A 19,902-nucleotide genomic window follows, 5' to 3' on the forward strand; every position below is an offset into this window, starting at 1 on the left:
TATGTTATACGAAGATTTAACGAAAAAAGTGTAAGATTTTATGAATCTATGTTTCGTTCTTTGCGTATAATCTAATAATATATGGAAGATTTTATCCGGCCAAAAAATATTTATATTGCAAATGACAATTTAAAACTTTAATTTTGTATAGAGACATTAGAGCTTGTTATGGAGGGAAAGGAGTTTCTAACGGCTAAATTCATTCAAAATTTGCGCAATTTTTTGGAAAGTTTTTATAGCCTTATAATTTTGGAGCGACAGTCATATAGCCGTTACTTAGTTATACTAGCTCATTTAGCTTAATGCATTCATTTTATCAATTAAAAATTTAATTTAATGCTTTTATTAAGGATATTTTACACATACAGTCATATACCTGTCATGAGTGTCATCCAATAGTTAATCATAATTGAATAATAATAAAAGGTTCAAATAAAAAAAGGTTGAAACTTGACATGCATAGATACAATGGTTTGACCACATACATATTTTTTATGCTAATATAATAATAGTTTTGTTTCTCTTTTTTTTTTCTCTCTCTTTTTTTTTTTTTTTTTTTTTTACTAGATATAGTTTTGTCTATGTAAGAGTACAATATTTGTAAAACATAAAATTAAATTAAGAGATCCAATTTTATAAGGTGCAATGACAATTATTTTATGATAATTATTATTAGTTTTGGTGTGGAAGTCTAACGAGAAAGTGATAAACGACATTGTTATGACAATATATGTATGTACACAGAGTAATTTTGTAGGCTAGACAATATCATCATACATAGCTTTAGGCTTGTATGCTTGATGGCTAAATAATCAAAAGGGAAATGATAAATTAATTCAATCTATGATCTCCGCTCTATATACTTATGAGCTTTATCTCTTCTTTTCTATTCAATTTTATTTGATTATATTTCTACCTCATTAGTTTAAACTTCAAAGCTATCTACTTGTCATGGTATCAGAATCAGCAAAATGCAAAGTAGGATTATCAACTTATATCAATGATTAACGTTATATTGCATTAAAAAAATAATTAACGTTATATGAATATATAATTGATCATAATAACTTTTGTCATTCAATTGAAAAACTATAACAAATAATTATACTAACCATGACAATTGTGAATTACCAGAAAGATCTTAGGCCATTTTTTATTATCTACTCTTACACTATGTAACAAGTTAACAACTAGGTAAAATTACTTAAAAAGACATAATCTATAAATTCCTAATTTAAAAAACTCACAAAACTGTGTATAAGGAGTACAATATGTCAAGGACCAAAGGTACTTAAACATAAACATTTTCTAAATTTAAATACCCAACACATAAACATGGAAAAAACCAATCTCAAACATCGAAAGTGAAATTCAACACCCAAAAGATTTTTTTTTTTTTAAAAACTTTTTTTAGTTTTTTGCAAAAATTAATTTCCAATCATAAAACATAGTAATATGCTACAATTGATAGCTAGAAAATTTCAAAGACATGGGATGTAAAATATATAAATTTCATGCTAAAAACTTTTTTTTTTAAGGAAAACTTGCTGTATAATCAATGCTATTTCTTTGTCTATGTACTTGTAAGCACATAAGTGAGAAAATAGTATTGTTATACCTTGTAACAGTTGTAAGATACAACTGTCAACTGATTACCGAAAATTCTCCATGTTAATCAAGCAGAGCTCCATAAAATATTTGCATACTCATGCAATAATATAATATGCATGTAACAAACAATATAATAAAACATAAAACATGCAGAGAATAATGGAGACAAAGATTGAGCAACATATATACATGCATAACTTCAAAGCAATTTATCCGCAAATCCCAATGTAACAAAACATTATTAAAAGAGTCAAAAGAAAGTCATTGGCTCTAGCTTTTATTGGATGAGTTCTATGTAAACTGATCGAAAACTAAACTTTGTGTTGTTATCCTTCAAAGCACGCCGTCATCGATCACTTCCAGCCACCGCAGCACCAGCTTCAGTTAGGCCCTATGAAATCATCCCCGCCATCGAGTCCATCCTGCCAAAGTAGTGCAACAAAATACATGTGTTAGTTCTCTGTTATGATTCAGGGGAGCCGAAAAGGACATTGATCGATGTAGACATGTTTCAAGGTACTACTTAGATTAACAATTTACCATTATCCTTGTACCCTAAAAACATTGTACCTACCGTAGTCTATTAAATTACTCATCAATTAAAGTAGTATGTTTAACATGTTAATATGAATTATAACATAAATTGTCGAAATTAGACCTTAAAATGATGATGGGTGAAAACAACACTTTTTTTTAGAAACAGAGGAAATACATATTATTCTATATATGTTTCCTACTGCGCAATATTTTATCATGGAGTACCTATTTTAAGAACATATAAGTACATTATGTACATATATTTGAATATGTTGGAAATAAACCAATTTTAGTATTGAGCTAGTGAAATATATTTGACGTATCAAGTAATTCCTATATACTAATATTGACCATTGTAATTTAAATCTCAAGCAGAATTCAATTAACTTGCCTGCTGATTGAGGAATTCCTGTGCACTCTCTTGAGCAAAATAGTCTCCGAAGGAGATGTCATCATTGCTACTAGGAACTCCCTGCATAATATTAGTGCACATGATTATTGCATTGCATATATTAAATTATTAATTAATACTCCCATGAATCTTCACATAATTTCTCATACAATGATAATTATACTGAAGAACTCCAACTCAACTGATTGTCTAATTTAAAGATGGAGTGCTTCAATTGAGAGATTTATGCATAAGATAAAATAAAAATGCCGCTCAAAATATAAATATGTATCCACTAGCTATGTTTTTAATCTAATTGGTTTCAATTCTAAATGTCAACTTTTATCTAAAATAATTAAGTTCTTAACAACTTCATATAATAATGGTATGAATTATGAATAGGTAAAGGGGAAGGTTATTATTTAGCATTGAATCTAGCAACAGTTTTTTTTTTTTTTTTTTTTTTAAAAAAAAATTTTTTTTTGTCGAAATTAGGCCTCAAAAGGTGAAAAGAACACTTATTTTAGAAACAGAGGAAATACATATGCTTGCAATTGCGCAATATTTTATTGCCTATTTTAGGAACATATAAGTTCAAATTACGTACTTGTATTTGAATATGTAGGAAACCAAATATTAGGATTGAGCTAATGAAGCTAATTGTGCCAGCTTTTCAAGTATCAAGTAATTCATATATACTAGTAGTAACAATTATAATTTTAATATCAAGCAAGAATATCAATTAACTTGCCTGCTGATTGATGAATTCTTGTCCACCCTCTTGAGCAAAATAGTTCTCCAAAGAGTTGCCATCATTGCCAGTATTTCCCTGCAGTAAATTAAATTAAATTAGTCTTAGAACATTGTTGCGTTGCAAATGAAATTAAAATATTTGAGGGGTGTTAATAATTAACTTGCCTGATCATGTCCTTCAAACAAACCTCCCTGAGCAGCATCAAAAGAGCCAATCCCGAAATCGTTACCCAAATAGTCCTGCAACAATTTGAAATCATGCTTGTTCAACAATGTTGCAAGTTTTGAGTATCAAATTTCATACCTCTTAAAAAATAAACCATTTTTTTTAAAGAAACTATTATTATGATCAAAATGGTTATTTAAGTGCATTATGCAAGTAATCATTTATTTCATCATACAGAGTAAATAACTAACTTATGACTCACAACTAAACATTTAATTTATAATTAGTAACAATCATAAATTAAACTAGCCGGACAATAATGTAACATTATTTTACCTTACAATAAAAATAAATCAATTTAATTCATGCTAAAAATGGGAGAAAAAATTAAACCATAAAAGCAAAGTTAGTTGATTAGGTATATTACCTGATCATCAATGGGAAGGTCAATACCAAATTCCATTAATTCATCACCTATACCGCCTTCGATGTTTGGAATTTCTTGTGACATTCCAAAGGGATTTCCTTGAGGAGTTGCAGTTTGATGATCAACATTAGGAGTGTACAAATTCCAATCATCAATATCAGAGAAAAGATCAAGAATAGGTGTATTAGTATTATGAATTGAATTATCAGCCAAATTCATTTCATAATTAGCAGCATTATTAGCATTCTCAGCAAGATTATTGCCACCATGTATGCCATTAGCCAAATTAGCATTAGCAACACTATCACCAAGAACTATTGGTGTGTTGTTAATAGGGCTAATGAGCTCCCCATCAGTATTTAGTCGAAACCCGACATAGTTATTGTTGTTGGCTGGATGAAGCTGCTGGTTGCTTAAAATCCTGACCTCATCAATAGGACTAAATCCTTGCTGATCATAGCTAGACCTAGGAGAAACTTGTTTATGCATACGTTGAAGCTTTTGCAATTTGTCGAGTAGTTCGATTTTTTGATTTAGGCTTCGAACTGCCTCACTTAGATCTCTAGGAGCATCGCCCCTTGCTCGGTTCCTTGGAGCATTAGCCCCTTGGGTGCTACTTTCCCCTATTTCAAAATTACCTGTGACAATAATTTACAATTCATTAGAAATTAGAATCCTCAATCGATTATTTTAAAAACTTAAGAAAGTATCTTCAACATTTCAATTGACAACTTATAAAATTTAATTGGCATTTACATACATGTATCATTTCTATTATATTAATCAATTTTGAATTTTTCTAAACCAATAAAGTTGAAACTTGCATTTGGTAGACATTGGTAGTAACATCCAACAATTATGATGCCCTAATGTATATTTTTGTAACAATTATGCCCTAATGTATATTTTTGTAACAATTATGCCCTAATGTATTATTTAAGTACACATACACTAGAATTTCGGATCCAGTTGTTTAATTAATTATGGAGTTTTAATTATTTATATTACTATTATTAATATTAACAATAATATTACACATTAAAAAAATCAAAAATACCTCCAAGTAATTAATTTTAAATTGATAGAACAATGTTTAATTAATTACCTTGAGTACGCTCTGCTAGAAGACCATTATACTGATCTTGAATGCTGCCGGTAAGAAAGGTGATTTCATTCAACACAAAGCTTGATCTAAATGGCCTCTCATTCCAATTATTGGGAACGCCATTTTCATTGGCAGTTGTAGCATCTGAAACCCGCTTCAAAAATAAGCGATATTTCTGTAAAACAAAAAAAAAAAAGTATATACATATTATGTCGATATTACCATATATATTTAGAAGAAAAGCAACACTTCCTTTTTTGATAATTGAATAAAGCATAATAATCCTATATTAAGGATAATATATAAATCATGTAAATACGATTTAATATTTTAGAATAACATAAAATATTTTTTATACGAGTAATATTATCATGATATTATGAATCACATTCTACTCCTTTTCATATAATTGGAAACAAATAATCATAGAACAAATATTTTCGATAACAAAATCAGATCACAATTACATGCAATGCACGTATGGTGTATCTTCTCAAAACAATCGTCGTGTGCATGTGCATGCATGGACACAAAATGATACTAGTAGCTAACAAACTATACAAGTATATATGGATGAAAGTATCCTTGATAATAATCTTCTATTATTCTAGTGTATAATAATTAAACATAATGTAAAAAAATAATCTTTGATTATTATAGTGTATAATTTAATAATTAATCATAATGTAAAAAAAAAAAAACACACCTGCAAATGGCTGGCAATATTTTCTCTCTTCAATCCTGGAACATTCATGTGCTCCATAATTCTCTTGGGCACAGCTTCTGATAATTAAAAAAAATAAAAAAGAAAACAAAATATTAATTCAAAGATTACATATTAATTATATATTCCATATCCAAATCATGATATGATATCAAATTTCTAAGAAAAATCAAATAAATCAAAAGAAATAATTTAATTTGTGCAACTTACTGTCTACACCAAGGTTATTGACAGCCTCTAAAAACCTGCTATGAAGTGAGGTAGTCCAAACCAGCTTCGGCTTTTTGCTAGCTGATTTATTTTTCACACTCGTTTCCCCTGAATTACTACGCCTTTTATTATTAGCATTGTTAGTATAGATTAATTGTGTAGTATTTTCCTTGTTCCGGCCATTAGTAATTGGCGCATAGTTTTGCACAATGTCATTGTTGTTGTTAGCGTTGTTGTCGTCGTTGTTGTTAATATTGTTGTTGTTAACAATGTTGTTGGCACCGTGCGTCATCTCTTGTTGAGCAAAGATTCTCAACACAGTATCAGGTTCACTTGTTATGACACGAGACATGTCTATTGAGTTACCACTGATATTAGTAATAATACCATTTGTTGGAATAGCAAATTGCCATATTTTTGAAAGATTGTGAGGAGAAATAGGCTTCACAAAGTAGAATAGAGCTCCACATTGTAACCCCTTTTGGATGATGTCTGTGTTCTGGTCAGCAGACATTACTGCAAAAATAGTTGATCAAATATTTATTTTAATTAGTTAGATAACTACGAGTAGAAATTTATTATTTTTCAAGAAAAAAAAAAAATTAAGACAAACTACCACCCTTTTATTGTCTAATTTATTTAACCTTCAATAATTTGGGGTGATAATTGAAAAGGAAGGAATTGAATTCCATGCAATTTTATTGATTGAACATATTAATTTACAAATGTAACATATGAATTTAATTACAAGTGATGTCATGGAACAAAAGAATTAGGCTATTTTGAATCCTTTTATTATAATAAAAAAAAATTATCGGAACTTATTTTAATTTTCTAAGTAAAAGTTAATTGGTAAAAATCCGTAACTTATCCAAATTTTGTGTTCTTGAAACTTTTTGTTGAAAGAAAATCTAAGGCCACGGCTTTAGTCTCTTTCTATAAAATTCATGTCGACAATTGATAGAGAAATTTTTATGAAAGTAAATTTTACATAAAAAAAAGGAAAAAAGTTAAGAAATTCTGATTATGGTTTCGTAAAAACACCCCTTCCATTGGATTTAAAAAAAAATAAAAAAAAAATAAAAAAACACTCCTTCCAATGTCTTTTAAAAGATTTCAACAAGAAAAACTAATTGAGACAACAAGAATAAATTAATTACGAAGTATAAAATACGGAGTATTATACTTACAAACAAGAGGAAGCTTGTACTCTTCCTCGACATGTTTAAGGAGCTCAATGCCACTCATATCTGGCATGTGCACATCCGACAAAATCAGATCAAATTTTTTATCTTTCCTCCTCCTTAGTACTTCCAGTGCGTCCAATGGGTTGGTCACAGCAACGACTGTAGATTTAATGAAATTCAAACATTTTAGTATAAATTCATAGTATATATTATGAATTTACTAAAAAGAATCAAATTAAACTACATAAACAAAATTAAAAATAACTTATTCCTTTTCAATTATGGTTTTTGGTGTTAATATATACAAGATAGTTGACTTGCATGTTTTTCATGTAATTGACAAATTATGAAAAATAATTTTTTAAAAAAAGTGTTACACTTGTACTTAAAACAAATTAAGACCCATGAAAGGGGGAAAATGAATTACTCCGTAGCTTTAGTACGGAGTATCAAACCACCTCATTCTATAAAGAATTCTGCTTGTGAAATTGAGACATATAGCCATATACTCCGTAGGATTGAAAAATAATTTGAGAAAACACCATGTCCAGACTAATTTTTTGTAGAATCAAAATCTATTAAAAAAAAATTTAAAAAAAAATTATTTTAAAATGAATTTTAATTCAAGATTTTTATTTTAAATGAATTTTAATTCAAGATTAAAAATCAAAGTGGTTTGAAAAAAGACTTCATTTCCACCCCTTTTCTACAAAAAAAATCAACAAGTTATTTTAGAAGAATAAAATAGATTTAAGAAATCACTTGCAAATAAAAAATAAATTTACATTAAAACAATCTAAAACATGTATCCTAGATGAATAGCAAAGATGAATTGCTACCATGATGATTCATTTTTGTAAGAGCTCCTGCAACAACTGAAAGACAAATTGCATCATCATCAATAATAAGGATGCTAATTCCAGGGTTATTGCTTGTCTTTTCCATACTTAACTCTCACTAATCTCAATTTATGAAAAAACTCTTTTTTTGCTTGAAACTGCCCTAAACACAAATGAAAGAACTATGAAAATGTAACAAAGCTATTGGGTGATGACTTAAATGTAAGAGACAAATAATGCTCACTCTACTTCTTTGTGGACCTCTACAAGTGTTTTCACCTCATTTATATATACATCATATTTGGGGTTGATTGCATTATTATCTTTCTTTTACCCAATAAATGCAGATCGGTTTCAAATAAAAAAGATCATGTGAATGATAAACGGTAAATTATATCGTTATAACGCCGTTTGCCCACAGCTAATGGTTTATTTAATAAAAACTGTTAATTAGTAAATGAGTATTGTGAGCACATGTTGCAATATGAATAGACTAAAAAAAAGTTTCTACTATTATGAAGATCAATGTTTTTTGCACTTGATATTATGTTATTGGGAAGATTGTGTAGGATTTAGTTCCATAATCTAGAAAGGAGACCATAGCCTAATCTGATTTATTTCTTTCAATTCTATCCTTGATTTTGTTTTTAATATAGGAATATATCTACATAGCCTTAAGTCCTTAACACAAATGACATTGATGTTTTAATTTTATTACACAATTTATCAATTGTAGAGTTATAATATGAGTTTTATTGTGAACCTGAAACTGCGCAAATTTAGCTCTGTTAACTTTTAAGTTGTTTTTTTTTCCCCCCCGCTCTTGAGGGCATAGTGTATGTTCAAGCTAAGAAATCTGAATTATACACTATTTGTTTAAAAGAAGATAAGAGGGATAAAAGAGATACACTCTACTAATAATGTTGATTACGTATCGAATCATTTTTGTGGGAAATAATTATACATAAAATAATACGGATAATGAATCATGATATGTAAATACTGTATCCAAATCAATCTGATATAGCTTAAAATTCCGTATCGAATCAACTGGATGTAATATATTATATTATATGTTTATATTCGGTCTGATTCAATAAACTTGGAGTTTAAATTAAAGTCCAAATTGCTCACATTAGAGAGAGTTATTATTTCAACTTTCAAGATCAATTAAACTAAAAAACAGTGTAATAACAACCCTTATGATTTAATCAAACAAATTAAATTAACATTTTAGAATTTGTAGGAAAATTATGTATATTAGAAAATGAATCTAAAAAGTACGGAATAGTTTGTTACTTAAATATATGTGCATTTTAACAACAATTTAAACACTTTAATGATTTTGAACGGTTTGTTACTCTTTGTGACTAGATATAGATTATTTATACGACATATAATTTAAATAGTGCATATTTTGCCATTTGTTATATGTATAGTAAAGTCTAATATAATTACTTGGGAGTATTTTCTAAGAGTGGTATGTTATTTCCGTGGGTTTGAAAGCGGTGTCAACTCAATAAAACTCCTTAATAAACTCTAATTCAACTCAGTGAACTCACCATCTTTGTTTTTTGGTTGTGTTTGTTGAGTATTTATAGCAAAGAAAAAAAGTTATTTATTTAGGGAGAGTAAAGAAAAAAGTTGTTTTTTTAAGGAGAGAAGAAAAAATAAAGGGGGCTGAAATTTTATAAAAATAGAGTACAGAAAAAGTTTTTTTTTATTTTTTTAAAAAGTGTTTTCGACATAACTTTAAACAAAAATAAAATAAATAAGTATGTCAAAAACTTATAATTTGCATTTCGTTATGTAACTTGTCATTTAATTTATAAATGTATCATGTATGCCCAAATTGCAAACAATTAGTGGGAAATGAATATTACTTTTTAATAAATAAGGTAAGAAGAAAAAAAAAAGTAGTACGTATGTTTAAACATGCATGCATGTTGTTACATATATATATATACTTCGTAGGACTTTAGGTGGATGCCAAATTTGTTTACCTTGTTGCTTCAAAAATTTTATAAATATAACTAGCTTGTTAGTTCGAATTTTAGAGGATAGTACCAAAAAATTTGAGATTGAATTATATTTACATTATTTGAACTCTTACAAATATTTTTAATTTCACCATTTGTCTATTTTAAAGTTTTAAATTAATTGCTTAATTCCATTTTTGATTTTCTTTCAGACACACCAAATTAAATACTCATTCAACTCTTCTTAGGGCCTGTTCACATTTACTTAATTTCAGCTCCAATCATTTCAGTTCAATTCAGCTTCAATCAGTTCAGTTCAGCTTTAATCATGTCAGGTCAATTCAGTTCAATTCCTAATTCCCCTCTCTCATAAAATATTCATTTCAGCTCAATTCAGTTCAGCTCCAATCAGTTCAGTTCAGCTCAATAAATGTGAACAGACCCTTAGTCATGTAAACTTTTTTTTTAGTGGTATTAATCATTCAATATTAACAGTTGTTACTCCACTTTTTTTTATCTTATCACGTGAGTATTTTGGTGCAAATCAACCGATGCATATAAAAAATGAAAAAAAAAAACTTTTTTTCTATTGAAATAGTAGAAGTCGTACTCTTTTCAACTTAAATTTATTTATTTCAAGAATAATTATTCATACTCCATAAAATAAGTTTGGGAAAAATATGTTAAAAAAAAAAAAAACTAATGATAACCAAATTCCATAGAGTAAATAATGTTTTAACATTCGTGTAGTATTGTGAGTGTTTCAACAAGCTCATATTGAAAATCATGGCCTATCCAATGAGGAGAGTCTATGATAATGAGAGGAATACCTCCTTAACCTATACAAAATGACCCATATGTGGACAACATAGGGCTCGACAATTATTAGAGAACACGAGTTACAACCAAATTATATACTCGTACTATACAATTACAATGCGTACTCCCAATAATTAATTGGAGCTAAAACTGCAGAATCAGCCTACTCAGAAACCAGACTTCAGTTGCTCGTATAATGCCCACAAAATAACACCAATCAATGTATCCCTTGCCAAATCTTTAAGAATTTTATTGATCCAAGCATTCGGAACATTAGCACCAGATTTATTCCCAGCTAAGTCGCGAAAGCGTAGATCTCCCAGGTCTGAAATCAGCGCGTATATCACTCCATTCAAGTGGCCCTTCCCTATTACTCCCACCACTCTCTTACAGTCTTTTACAGCTTTGCTCCGTTTAAGAGACCATGCTAGGTACTGCAAATGTGAACTTTCAAGTTAATATCTAAAGAGAGAAAAAGAACTTTGAGTAATCAGTATATTATCTTGGTTCTTTGAATTGATCATAACTTTAAGCTATTCATTGCACAATAGTACAATTTAGTTCACAATCAGATTATAAGATGCACTCTTGTGAGTAAAGTAACTTGAGAGAAATGAGACCATTACCGTGTCACGTTCAAGTATAAGTGGCTGTACAAGGGAAGGGTAAGCAGAGCTAAGCTTCTCATAAAGCTGGTAAGGGTTGTCATCAGTACCTGATTCCTGTAACCAATCACAACTGGGAAATTAAGCGAGAATCATAAGGTATATAGTCATAAGAGAGTACAGTATGAAAGGAATGGCCATATAATCCTGATGCTTGAATGTTGTTTGTTAAGGGTCATTCTACAAAATCTAGAATAATAGATAGCCCACATTAAAATTAAACAATGAAGTAGGACATTCACGTTGGCTGTGGAAGTCTCGGATGAAGATGTGATTCCACGGATAACTGAGCTCACTAAGCTTAATTTTTCGGCCCATTTCAGTGAATTCCACGCCCTCTCAAGCTGCAATAAGATAAGGACCTCAGATATACATATGACATACAGAACATAATCCCAAGATGAGGCTAATAGTGCCTCAGCAATTGAACTGTTGAAGCCAAAACTGTTACAGGTTATAAACTGCATTAGACTTACAGTAATTTCAATGGGCCGATCCCCCAACACTATCTGTGCACCAATTTCTTCAGACACCATCCGAGCAGCACGAAACTGCAAACAATATATTTTATCTCAGTCAATCAGATGACTTCCTGGATCCAAATTAAAGTTAACCTTTGCTAGTTGGCTACCTCATCTCCAAAAGGCCTGTCAACATCCGAAGAAATTTTGGATGAAAAGATGGCCAACAATAGCCTTAATGCCAAAGCAGTTTGTCCCCCTATCATAAGAAGTTAGAAAACCCACTGATCAGCCACACAGGCCCACACCGCCACCAAGTTCAAATAAAGCACACTTCACATATATGTAGACAAGATTAGGGTGTGAAACCAGGCTTACCCAAGTTTATGCTACGGCCAACAGCACCAAAAAATCCAGCACCACTTAAGGAAAACATATTGGACTTCAGTTCCGCATTTGGCTGATTGCTGCTGGAGTACATAATCCCAGCTCTGAAGATGAAAGTCTGTAATAATTAAGGTTAAACCATGGAATGAAGACTATATAGCACACAAATATTCATATGTATATTATATTTTTAAAAGGGATAATACCTAATTCTCAAGGGCCAAGACCATTTATTTCTATACTGTATATTACTCCAACTTGGCATTTTTGGTGCCACTCCCAAGTCAGTATGATACGAAAAGGGTAAGGGTATCTACTACATAGCCAACACTTGGCCTTACAATATAAAGATTAAGCACCATAAACACAAGTACGATGAGAGAGGCAGAGGGCAAGATGATAGGCTTATGAGAGACTGATTGAGCTACATCATATAGAACTGCCATACAGCAACAAGAGGTCCTTTGATAAAGTGGTTTGTAATGCATGAAATTAAAAGGCTTTAAAGTGATGTATTGACACCAAACCAAATAATATATTCGGAGCCCCTAATCCCCTACTTAGTTTCATATTTTGTTTTAATCAGATTTTTCACAATAAAAAGTATATCCAAGAATATAGAATATATTATCCTCCTCATAATAATGTCAAAATTCTGGACAGTGTCTCTGTGTGGCAGTATCCAGGAATTTGAGCCTTGGCGAGAATTTGGAAATTAGGGAAGAGCTTAGAATATCTGATATCTACGAGTAAATTGCTACACATTCCTTCTTGAAGCATAAGTTCTAAGGTCAATTAAGACAATAGTTGTCATGTGAGCTTTTATCAAAATTTCTGCATCATTCAGGACAGTGTCACTCAAAGAATAAGGTGCAACTCCAAAGCAAACCAGTCATCATCGCTGCTACAGGTCTGCTGGTGCAATGTGACATCTATATCTGCATATTCAAGCTACTTGAATTCTGCTCCTATAGCATTTGAAAATTCATGGCTCGAAGGACTACTATACCAGCTTTATGAAATCATAGTAAGGAGCATTATAGCAAGCTCGATGCCTAGACCACATGTCATGCAAATTTTTATATCTAACACAAATGTAGTTGAATGTCATACTTGTCCAAACAAAAAAAATCCATCAAATTGCCTTTTGCCATTTTCCTATATCCGATTGTATGTTTGATTTTGTTTACATGGGATGTCTGAGGTGACTATTTAGTGGAATCTGGGAATAACTAAAGATCCTCCTAAGTGAGTGTTAACAAATATTAGCATTGCATCTCTAGTGAACTTAGCTACTACGCGTAATATACAAATCTCAAGCATTATAATACACCCTTTAATAATCTTCCTTATAAGAGTTATAACTTTGCTAAAACACATTTTGGTAGATTAGCATATACTAGGGGTTCAAAAAACCAATTACGAAGTAATTCCCTTGAACTTCATAACTCCAATGTAGACAAGGTCACAAGAGAGCACACAAAAATCATTTTCGATATATAGATAGATAGATCTTTGTAAAACAAGCCGGACTCCCTCTCTTTTTTCGAAATATTGCCTTCCAATTAACCCTGTTCTTCACCACAACTCAACAAGCCTCTTATGAAAAAAATTCCATGAACAACCTCATATGATAATTTAACAAGCTTTTGTTACTAATAGATTGATTATGAATACTAGGATACCCTCGAATTCGAAAAAAGCTCCAAACTTCGATCTCTCAATCAAACAGGAATTTTTCCATACATATTAAGTTGTATGAAGATAATTTTATTTTAGCCTTATATTACACAAATTAATTATCAACTTATCATCACATACAGGCATACAGCTCCTATGCCACAATCCCATAATTAAGCTTCATCTGATGCTAAGTTTTATTAATTATTAATTGCTATCTATAATTAAGGCTAGTAATTCAGCTTGGAATTATTCAAACTTCACCATTTTTGTTTTAATTAATTTTCAGGTTTTCGTTAATTCCTTCCAAGATCTAACTCATATAATTAACTCCACCATCCACACATTCAAATAAAAGAAGAAATTGATACCGAATATTGGTTTTTAATTTTCCTGATAAAAATTATTCCAATTTACCAGAATTACCATGTTATATATCCTTCAAGTCCTGTATTTTAATTTTTAAACTTTAATTAATACATTCATATAATTAATTTGATAATTTTTAACTTCCTTAAGAAACCTTAATAACAAATTCATACTAACACAACAGTACAACACTCCTCTGAGGATCAAATCTCATCTACATCACTCCGTTCTTTAATCACCCAAAAAAAAATTCTCTTAACAAAATGTTAGAATCTTAAACTACTTCCATTCAACATCTAACTAAAATTCAAAAAATATAAAAGTTTCAAGTCTTATAACCAAAAAGCTAGAAGACTTGCCTGCTACGACAAAGCTCAACGACGACATTATCGGGCCGAATAGCCCGAACAACCCGCTCAACATCCAAAGAAGAACCCTCATCAATGTGACTAGTACCCACCAACCAAATCTCATCGGGCTCAACAAACTCGGCCCGCCAAGACGGCACAGGCCCAAACTGACTCTTCTGGACCAAAACCAAACTCCCCATATCAACCAAATCCAATAACTCCGGGTGGGCCCCCGAAATCACGGCCCGAGAATCCGTAAATATTTGCGATGATCGGAAATCGAACCCGGGTGGTGGAGCCTTAATCGAAGCTTTACAACTAAATTGGGCCTTGGGTTTGGGTTTGGGCTTAAAATGAAGAAGTTTCGAAGTTTGTAAGAATAGCAACGACGGTGACGGAGGTGATGACGGCGGAGATGACGGCGGAGTTGCCATGGATGAATAACAGCTTAACGAGTGGTTTTTTTTTTTCTTTGTTGTTTGGGTTTTTAAAGTGGTTTAGTGTGAGATTCGTGTGTGATGTGGGTTGACATGAAGATAATATGAGTGGGACCCAATAACGTGTGAACATCAGAACATGTGGTTGAAATAGACTCGCTTTGAAATGTGGGACCCAAAAAGCGAAATTTTATTTGTGGATGGAAATGGTCTAATAGTCTCACTACTACGGAGTACTAGTACCGAATATACTCATTCACGTATTGTGAATGATTGATAATTGAACCCTTTGATTTTCAGCCAAGTAAAAGAATACTATAGCCAAGTATTATCCTACTTGTGTATCCTTCATGTTTTATTATATTGATAACTTATTAGATAAGGTATGACAAAACAATTTATCTTGGTTCTTTTGGAGGATCTATTGATGTTTGCTTACATGCAAAAGCCTATCTAGAAGTATATATCTATCTGGCTTTTACTCCTTTTTACTTTTTCTATCGTGTTGTTGCATTAAGGTGTCTGACTGTATTATTATTGTTGTTTAAAAAAAAAAAAAAAACAAACGAATTTTATCATGTGCTCAAGTATCGAAATTCAGAAATCTTTCTCATTCTGACAATAATATTTTCTAGGTATAAAGTATGACACATAATAATGGAAAAATTAGAAAAGTACGGTACCACTTATGTTAAAATTGTGAATTATCAGTGACGCAACTACTACACAATCAACGATCTTATCCATATGACAAAATTTGCTCCTCTTGTTCCTCATTAATAACACCATTTCACAAACAACAACAAATTATTTCCATCCCATCACATATTTCAGCATAACAACATAACAAAGCATAAATTAATAAATTACTCATCAATTTAAACATGCTCTGTTTTAAAATTTCCCTCTTTTTTTATATGAACGAGTTCTTCATTGAAAACAGTGTACTACACTACTACTCCCTAAAGTTAGACAAGATACAACTAAATTTAACCAATAAAAAGACGAATCATCGTCAATTAAGAAAGTATTACATGCTCTTAGTACTACACTTTACAAACATACTTCTACTTTTAGAAATAATACTCACTATACAGTGCTCTGTTTCTGTTAAACTAAGCAACTAACAAAGTACATTTCTAAATTTTAATTTTAAATTTTATTTAAATTTTCCCACTCTCAGATACAATACTTGCATACCACCTATACCAACCCAAAAAAATCGGTAACGGCTAACTAACCAAAAATCATGCGAGCATAGTAGTAGATTAGTAGTACTCTTACTACTCTGTTCTACTTCTAAATTTTTAACATACCAAATTTAAATTCTTTTTTTTCTTTCTTTTTTATAGATTCTCAAATTATCCTAAAACTTTATTCACTGAAAAAGAATAAGAATGAATGGAGTACTTTCTAAATAGAGTAGCTCCATAATGGCAAGTCAGCGGTTCCATTTGCCATATCATCTTCTTCATAAGTCGTCTCATTGTAACTAGTCATGTTTGGAGGCGGAAGCATCCCCATTCCATGGTACATATCAGCTATCAATCCCGGGGTTTCGAACTCCGTATCGTAATCCATATACATCCCATTCTCATTACTAAAACTCATGTTGTTCGTGCTGTTCATTGTGATAGTAGTTGACGATTGAGCTACCTCTTCCGCCTTCTCAACCACTGTCTGTTGTTCTTCAACAGGCGGTAGCTGAGGGCGGAATGCTTCGGCAGCCTCAGCAGCTGCACGCTGAATGTCCTTGGTATCGGATGATGCCGGGACAGGGAGCCGCCAAACAGAATCAGCAAAGTTGAGACAAGCACCGGAACGACCACGGAGGGCCATTGCTGCCACGTCATGAGCTCTGGCAGCCATCTCGGCCGTCGGAAAGGTTCCGAGCCATATTCGGGTCTTCTTGTTAGGCTCACGGACCTCACACACCCATTTACCGTTGTTCCGTTGGCGGATCCCACGGTAAACGGGGTGTCGAGTCTCCGTAAACTTCTTTCTGCCTGCCCGTTTCTTCGGGTAGGCAGAGGCGAGCATGAGCCCCTCTTCTTCAGCGGAGTTGGGGCTCATGCCGCCTTCGGATGGAGATCCTTGGTTAGTGTAAGACATGTCCATTAGAGGATAAATTGTTTGAGTATATACGAGTATGTTTTCCTACTATTTTTTTTTTTTACTTCTCTAGCTTTCTTTTTTTTTTGGTGTTTCTGTTTTTTTTGGAGTTGTTTTTGTGTTGTTGTTGGACAACATAAAGCCGTAATTGGGTGATATATATAGTTACGTATATACAACTTGCTAAGAAAAGTGATGGGTCTTTCCTCAAACAGGAAATAATAAAGTAATATAATAATCATAATACTCTAAATAAAAAATAAAAGAAATGGGTCAATTCTAATTAAATGGTGAGATAAATATTTTGGGAATAAACCGCTAAAAAACATATACTACCTCGGTTACATATTAGTTACAACTTTGGAATATTTTATCTCTCACAAATAATCCCCAAAGTTGCAACTAATATGTAACGGAGGTAGTAATACGATTCATACGAATGGTATAATTAGTGATTTAAAGGTCGTGTAAATAGATAGAATAGACGATTATCCTCTATTTTCAGATCGTGAACGCTCGGTAAATTGTTAAATTTTTTTATATTAGCCAGGTTTCGAAATTATTTTTGATGTGGTCCCACTTATTTTTAGCAAATTGTGTTGTGGGGTCATGGAAATTTGGGTACATCAAGTGAACAAGTGACATTTGTCAAATGTTTAACTAATTCCTCATTAATGTGGGGCCTTAAAGCGATGGAAAAAGTTTTCTTCACTAACCAATAAGAGTAGCTGTCTTATTTGCGACCTTCCCTCAAAAAAAAAAAATTAAATTAAATAAAAAGCTGTCTTTTAGTCAAGGAAATATCTGAAGAGTGACTATTGACTTCAAAAATAAAATATCAATAGACTACATTGTAAAATATCCCCTCTTAAGGGAACCTTTTTTTTAATTGGTGGTGTGTTTTGATTGGTCCAAAGAGAAAATACCTTTTTTTTTTTTTTTGGATAGGTGTAATTGAACTAGAGACTGTAATGTGAGCACATATTGCTGTACTGTTGTGTGCTTGTGTTGTACACTCGTGGGTAGGAACTATTGTACTCCATATCATGGATTAGGATATTTTTATTTTCATTGAATGGTGTGTGAACTTTTTGATGAAAGATATTCCCCGTTGCATGATGATGCATGATTTTTAAGGTGATCATGAAAATTTAGAGGCTGGAAAAGTTTCTCGACATTTTATTCCAGAATCGATTTTTTCAACCACTAGAATTAGAAGATTGATTTACATTTTCTCATAGGCGACTTGTGTAAGTAGTAGATCTATTGAAAAGTTATATAGACATGATCACTACAATTTTATTTTTTTTTTTTTATTTTTTTTTTTTTTGTCTGTGACGGATTTAAAATATGTTACTCATACTAATAATTGATATCTTTTATTGAATTTTTTTTTAAAAAAAAACTTGTCTTATATTGTCGGATGCACTTGTTTTGTTTTAATTTGTAAGTGTGTTCAACTTGCATTATCTAAATTACTTGTCTAAAATTACTTTAATTTGTATAAACTTATCTTGGTTTGATATTGCCGTTGTTTCTTATTAGCTTACACAATTCATTTAGGCACACATTTTCAGAGAGTCGTGTCAAAAGATGTTTTAAGATAATAACACCCCTATGGCCCTACCCACCACACTTCAAAACAATCTAAAGTTGTTTAAGTAATGGTAAAAATATACTTCATATGAAGGAGTGCAGTTCGCTTGAGAGATGAAATTAACATTAAGAAACTTGCCAAATAAAAAGGGAAATGTGTCAACAAAAAAATCCAAAGAAAGTATATATATTTTTCCGAATTATCCAAATCAAAATAAACTATATAAAACATGCTCCAATTTACTTTGTACTAATAGTAGAGTAATAATATACGGAGCAAAAAGTGTGTTAGTGTTATGCTCTAGTAAGACCTAGCTCTTGCATTGCATTATATTTTAAGATGGATGTTTTATTTTCTTTGCAAGCTGCATAAAGTTTTAGTGAATGATAGTGGATGACTTAGGTGATCAGGGAAAAACCTCAAATACTAGAGGTTGGAAATGATCTTGGACCAACAAGTTTTATAACATAGACATATGGTAACCAAAATTTCCAACTACTACTAGAATTAGATGATCAACCAAAACTATATATTTTTATTGTCGTCAAATTTGTGTGTGAATGCATTAGAGGTTTATAAAAGATATTACTCCGTAATAAACACCATGAACATGCAAAGCGACAAAATCTAATAGGGCCTCTTGTATCATGGATTAAGATACTTTATTTTCGTTGAAAGCTACTTATATTTTTGGATTTTTGGTGAATGCTAGCTATTCTAAATTGATTTATGATTGACCAGGTGTTCTTGGAAGACAATGATCATATATACTGTATAACAATAGTTTTGCAATTCTAGAACCACTAAATTTATATAGTCACTTACGAGATTTTCTTTGGTAGTTTGTGTACGTGTAAGGATGTAGTACAGATTATTTATAAAGAGTATGTTACACATGATTTATTTTAAGAATAGAGAAATCTTATACGAGGTATATTCTTCCCAACCTTGTTTGCTTGTCAAATAAAAAAAAAATCATTTTAACCAGTATACATTATTTAATTACCATTTTAACATGTCGATATTACCCTTTTTATATATATATTTCGTTTATCAATCATATTAATACCAACTCACCCTACTAGAATCAAGTGAA

At 31.2% G+C, this 19,902-nt stretch overlaps 2 protein-coding genes across 3 annotated transcripts; both read right to left on the minus strand.

Annotated features, from left to right (window-relative positions):
* Positions 1-10,629: 10,629 nt before the first annotated feature.
* LOC145609120 (uncharacterized) lies at positions 10,630-15,128 on the minus strand. Of its 2 annotated transcripts, none has more exons than XM_081664674.1 (7): positions 14,670-15,128; positions 12,253-12,365; positions 12,045-12,133; positions 11,890-11,964; positions 11,656-11,757; positions 11,375-11,470; positions 10,630-11,182 (listed from the first exon to the last, which is right to left on the minus strand). In XM_081664674.1, exons 1-7 carry the CDS (start codon positions 15,092-15,094, stop codon positions 10,916-10,918), a joined length of 1,167 nt encoding a protein of 388 aa, XP_081520800.1. In that variant the 5' UTR covers positions 15,095-15,128; the 3' UTR covers positions 10,630-10,915. The 2 variants fall into 2 exon arrangements, with proteins under 2 accessions (XP_081520800.1, XP_081520801.1); XM_081664675.1 differs by having other exon boundaries at positions 11,043-11,182; positions 11,624-11,757.
* A 1,382-nt stretch (positions 15,129-16,510) lies between these two features.
* Positions 16,511-17,355, minus strand: LOC145607883 (dehydration-responsive element-binding protein 1E-like). Its single transcript, XM_081663478.1, has one exon. The coding sequence runs from the start codon at positions 17,213-17,215 to the stop codon at positions 16,511-16,513; it is 705 nt and encodes a 234-aa protein (XP_081519604.1). The 5' UTR covers positions 17,216-17,355.
* Positions 17,356-19,902: the final 2,547 nt, after the last annotated feature.

Source organism: Chenopodium album, chromosome 23, assembly GCF_948465745.1.
Source record: "Chenopodium album chromosome 23, dcCheAlbu1.1, whole genome shotgun sequence".
Taxonomy (NCBI): Eukaryota; Viridiplantae; Streptophyta; class Magnoliopsida; order Caryophyllales; family Amaranthaceae; genus Chenopodium; species Chenopodium album.

What these genes read in the sequence shown, in the direction of transcription:
- LOC145607883 (XM_081663478.1), bottom strand. Translation starts at nt 17,215, where the DNA reads ATGGACATGTCTTACACTAACCAAGGATCTCCATCCGAAGGCGGCATG.
- LOC145609120 (XM_081664674.1), bottom strand. Translation starts at nt 15,094, where the DNA reads ATGGCAACTCCGCCGTCATCTCCGCCGTCATCACCTCCGTCACCGTCG. An exon ending in GTTGAGCTTTGTCGTAGCAG is followed by an intron (nt 12,366 to 14,669) that starts GCAAGTCTTCTA and finishes TTTCATCTTCAG; the next exon opens with AGCTGGGATTATGTACTCCA. An exon ending in TGGCCGTAGCATAAACTTGG is followed by an intron (nt 12,134 to 12,252) that starts GTAAGCCTGGTT and finishes TTCTTATGATAG; the next exon opens with GGGGACAAACTGCTTTGGCA.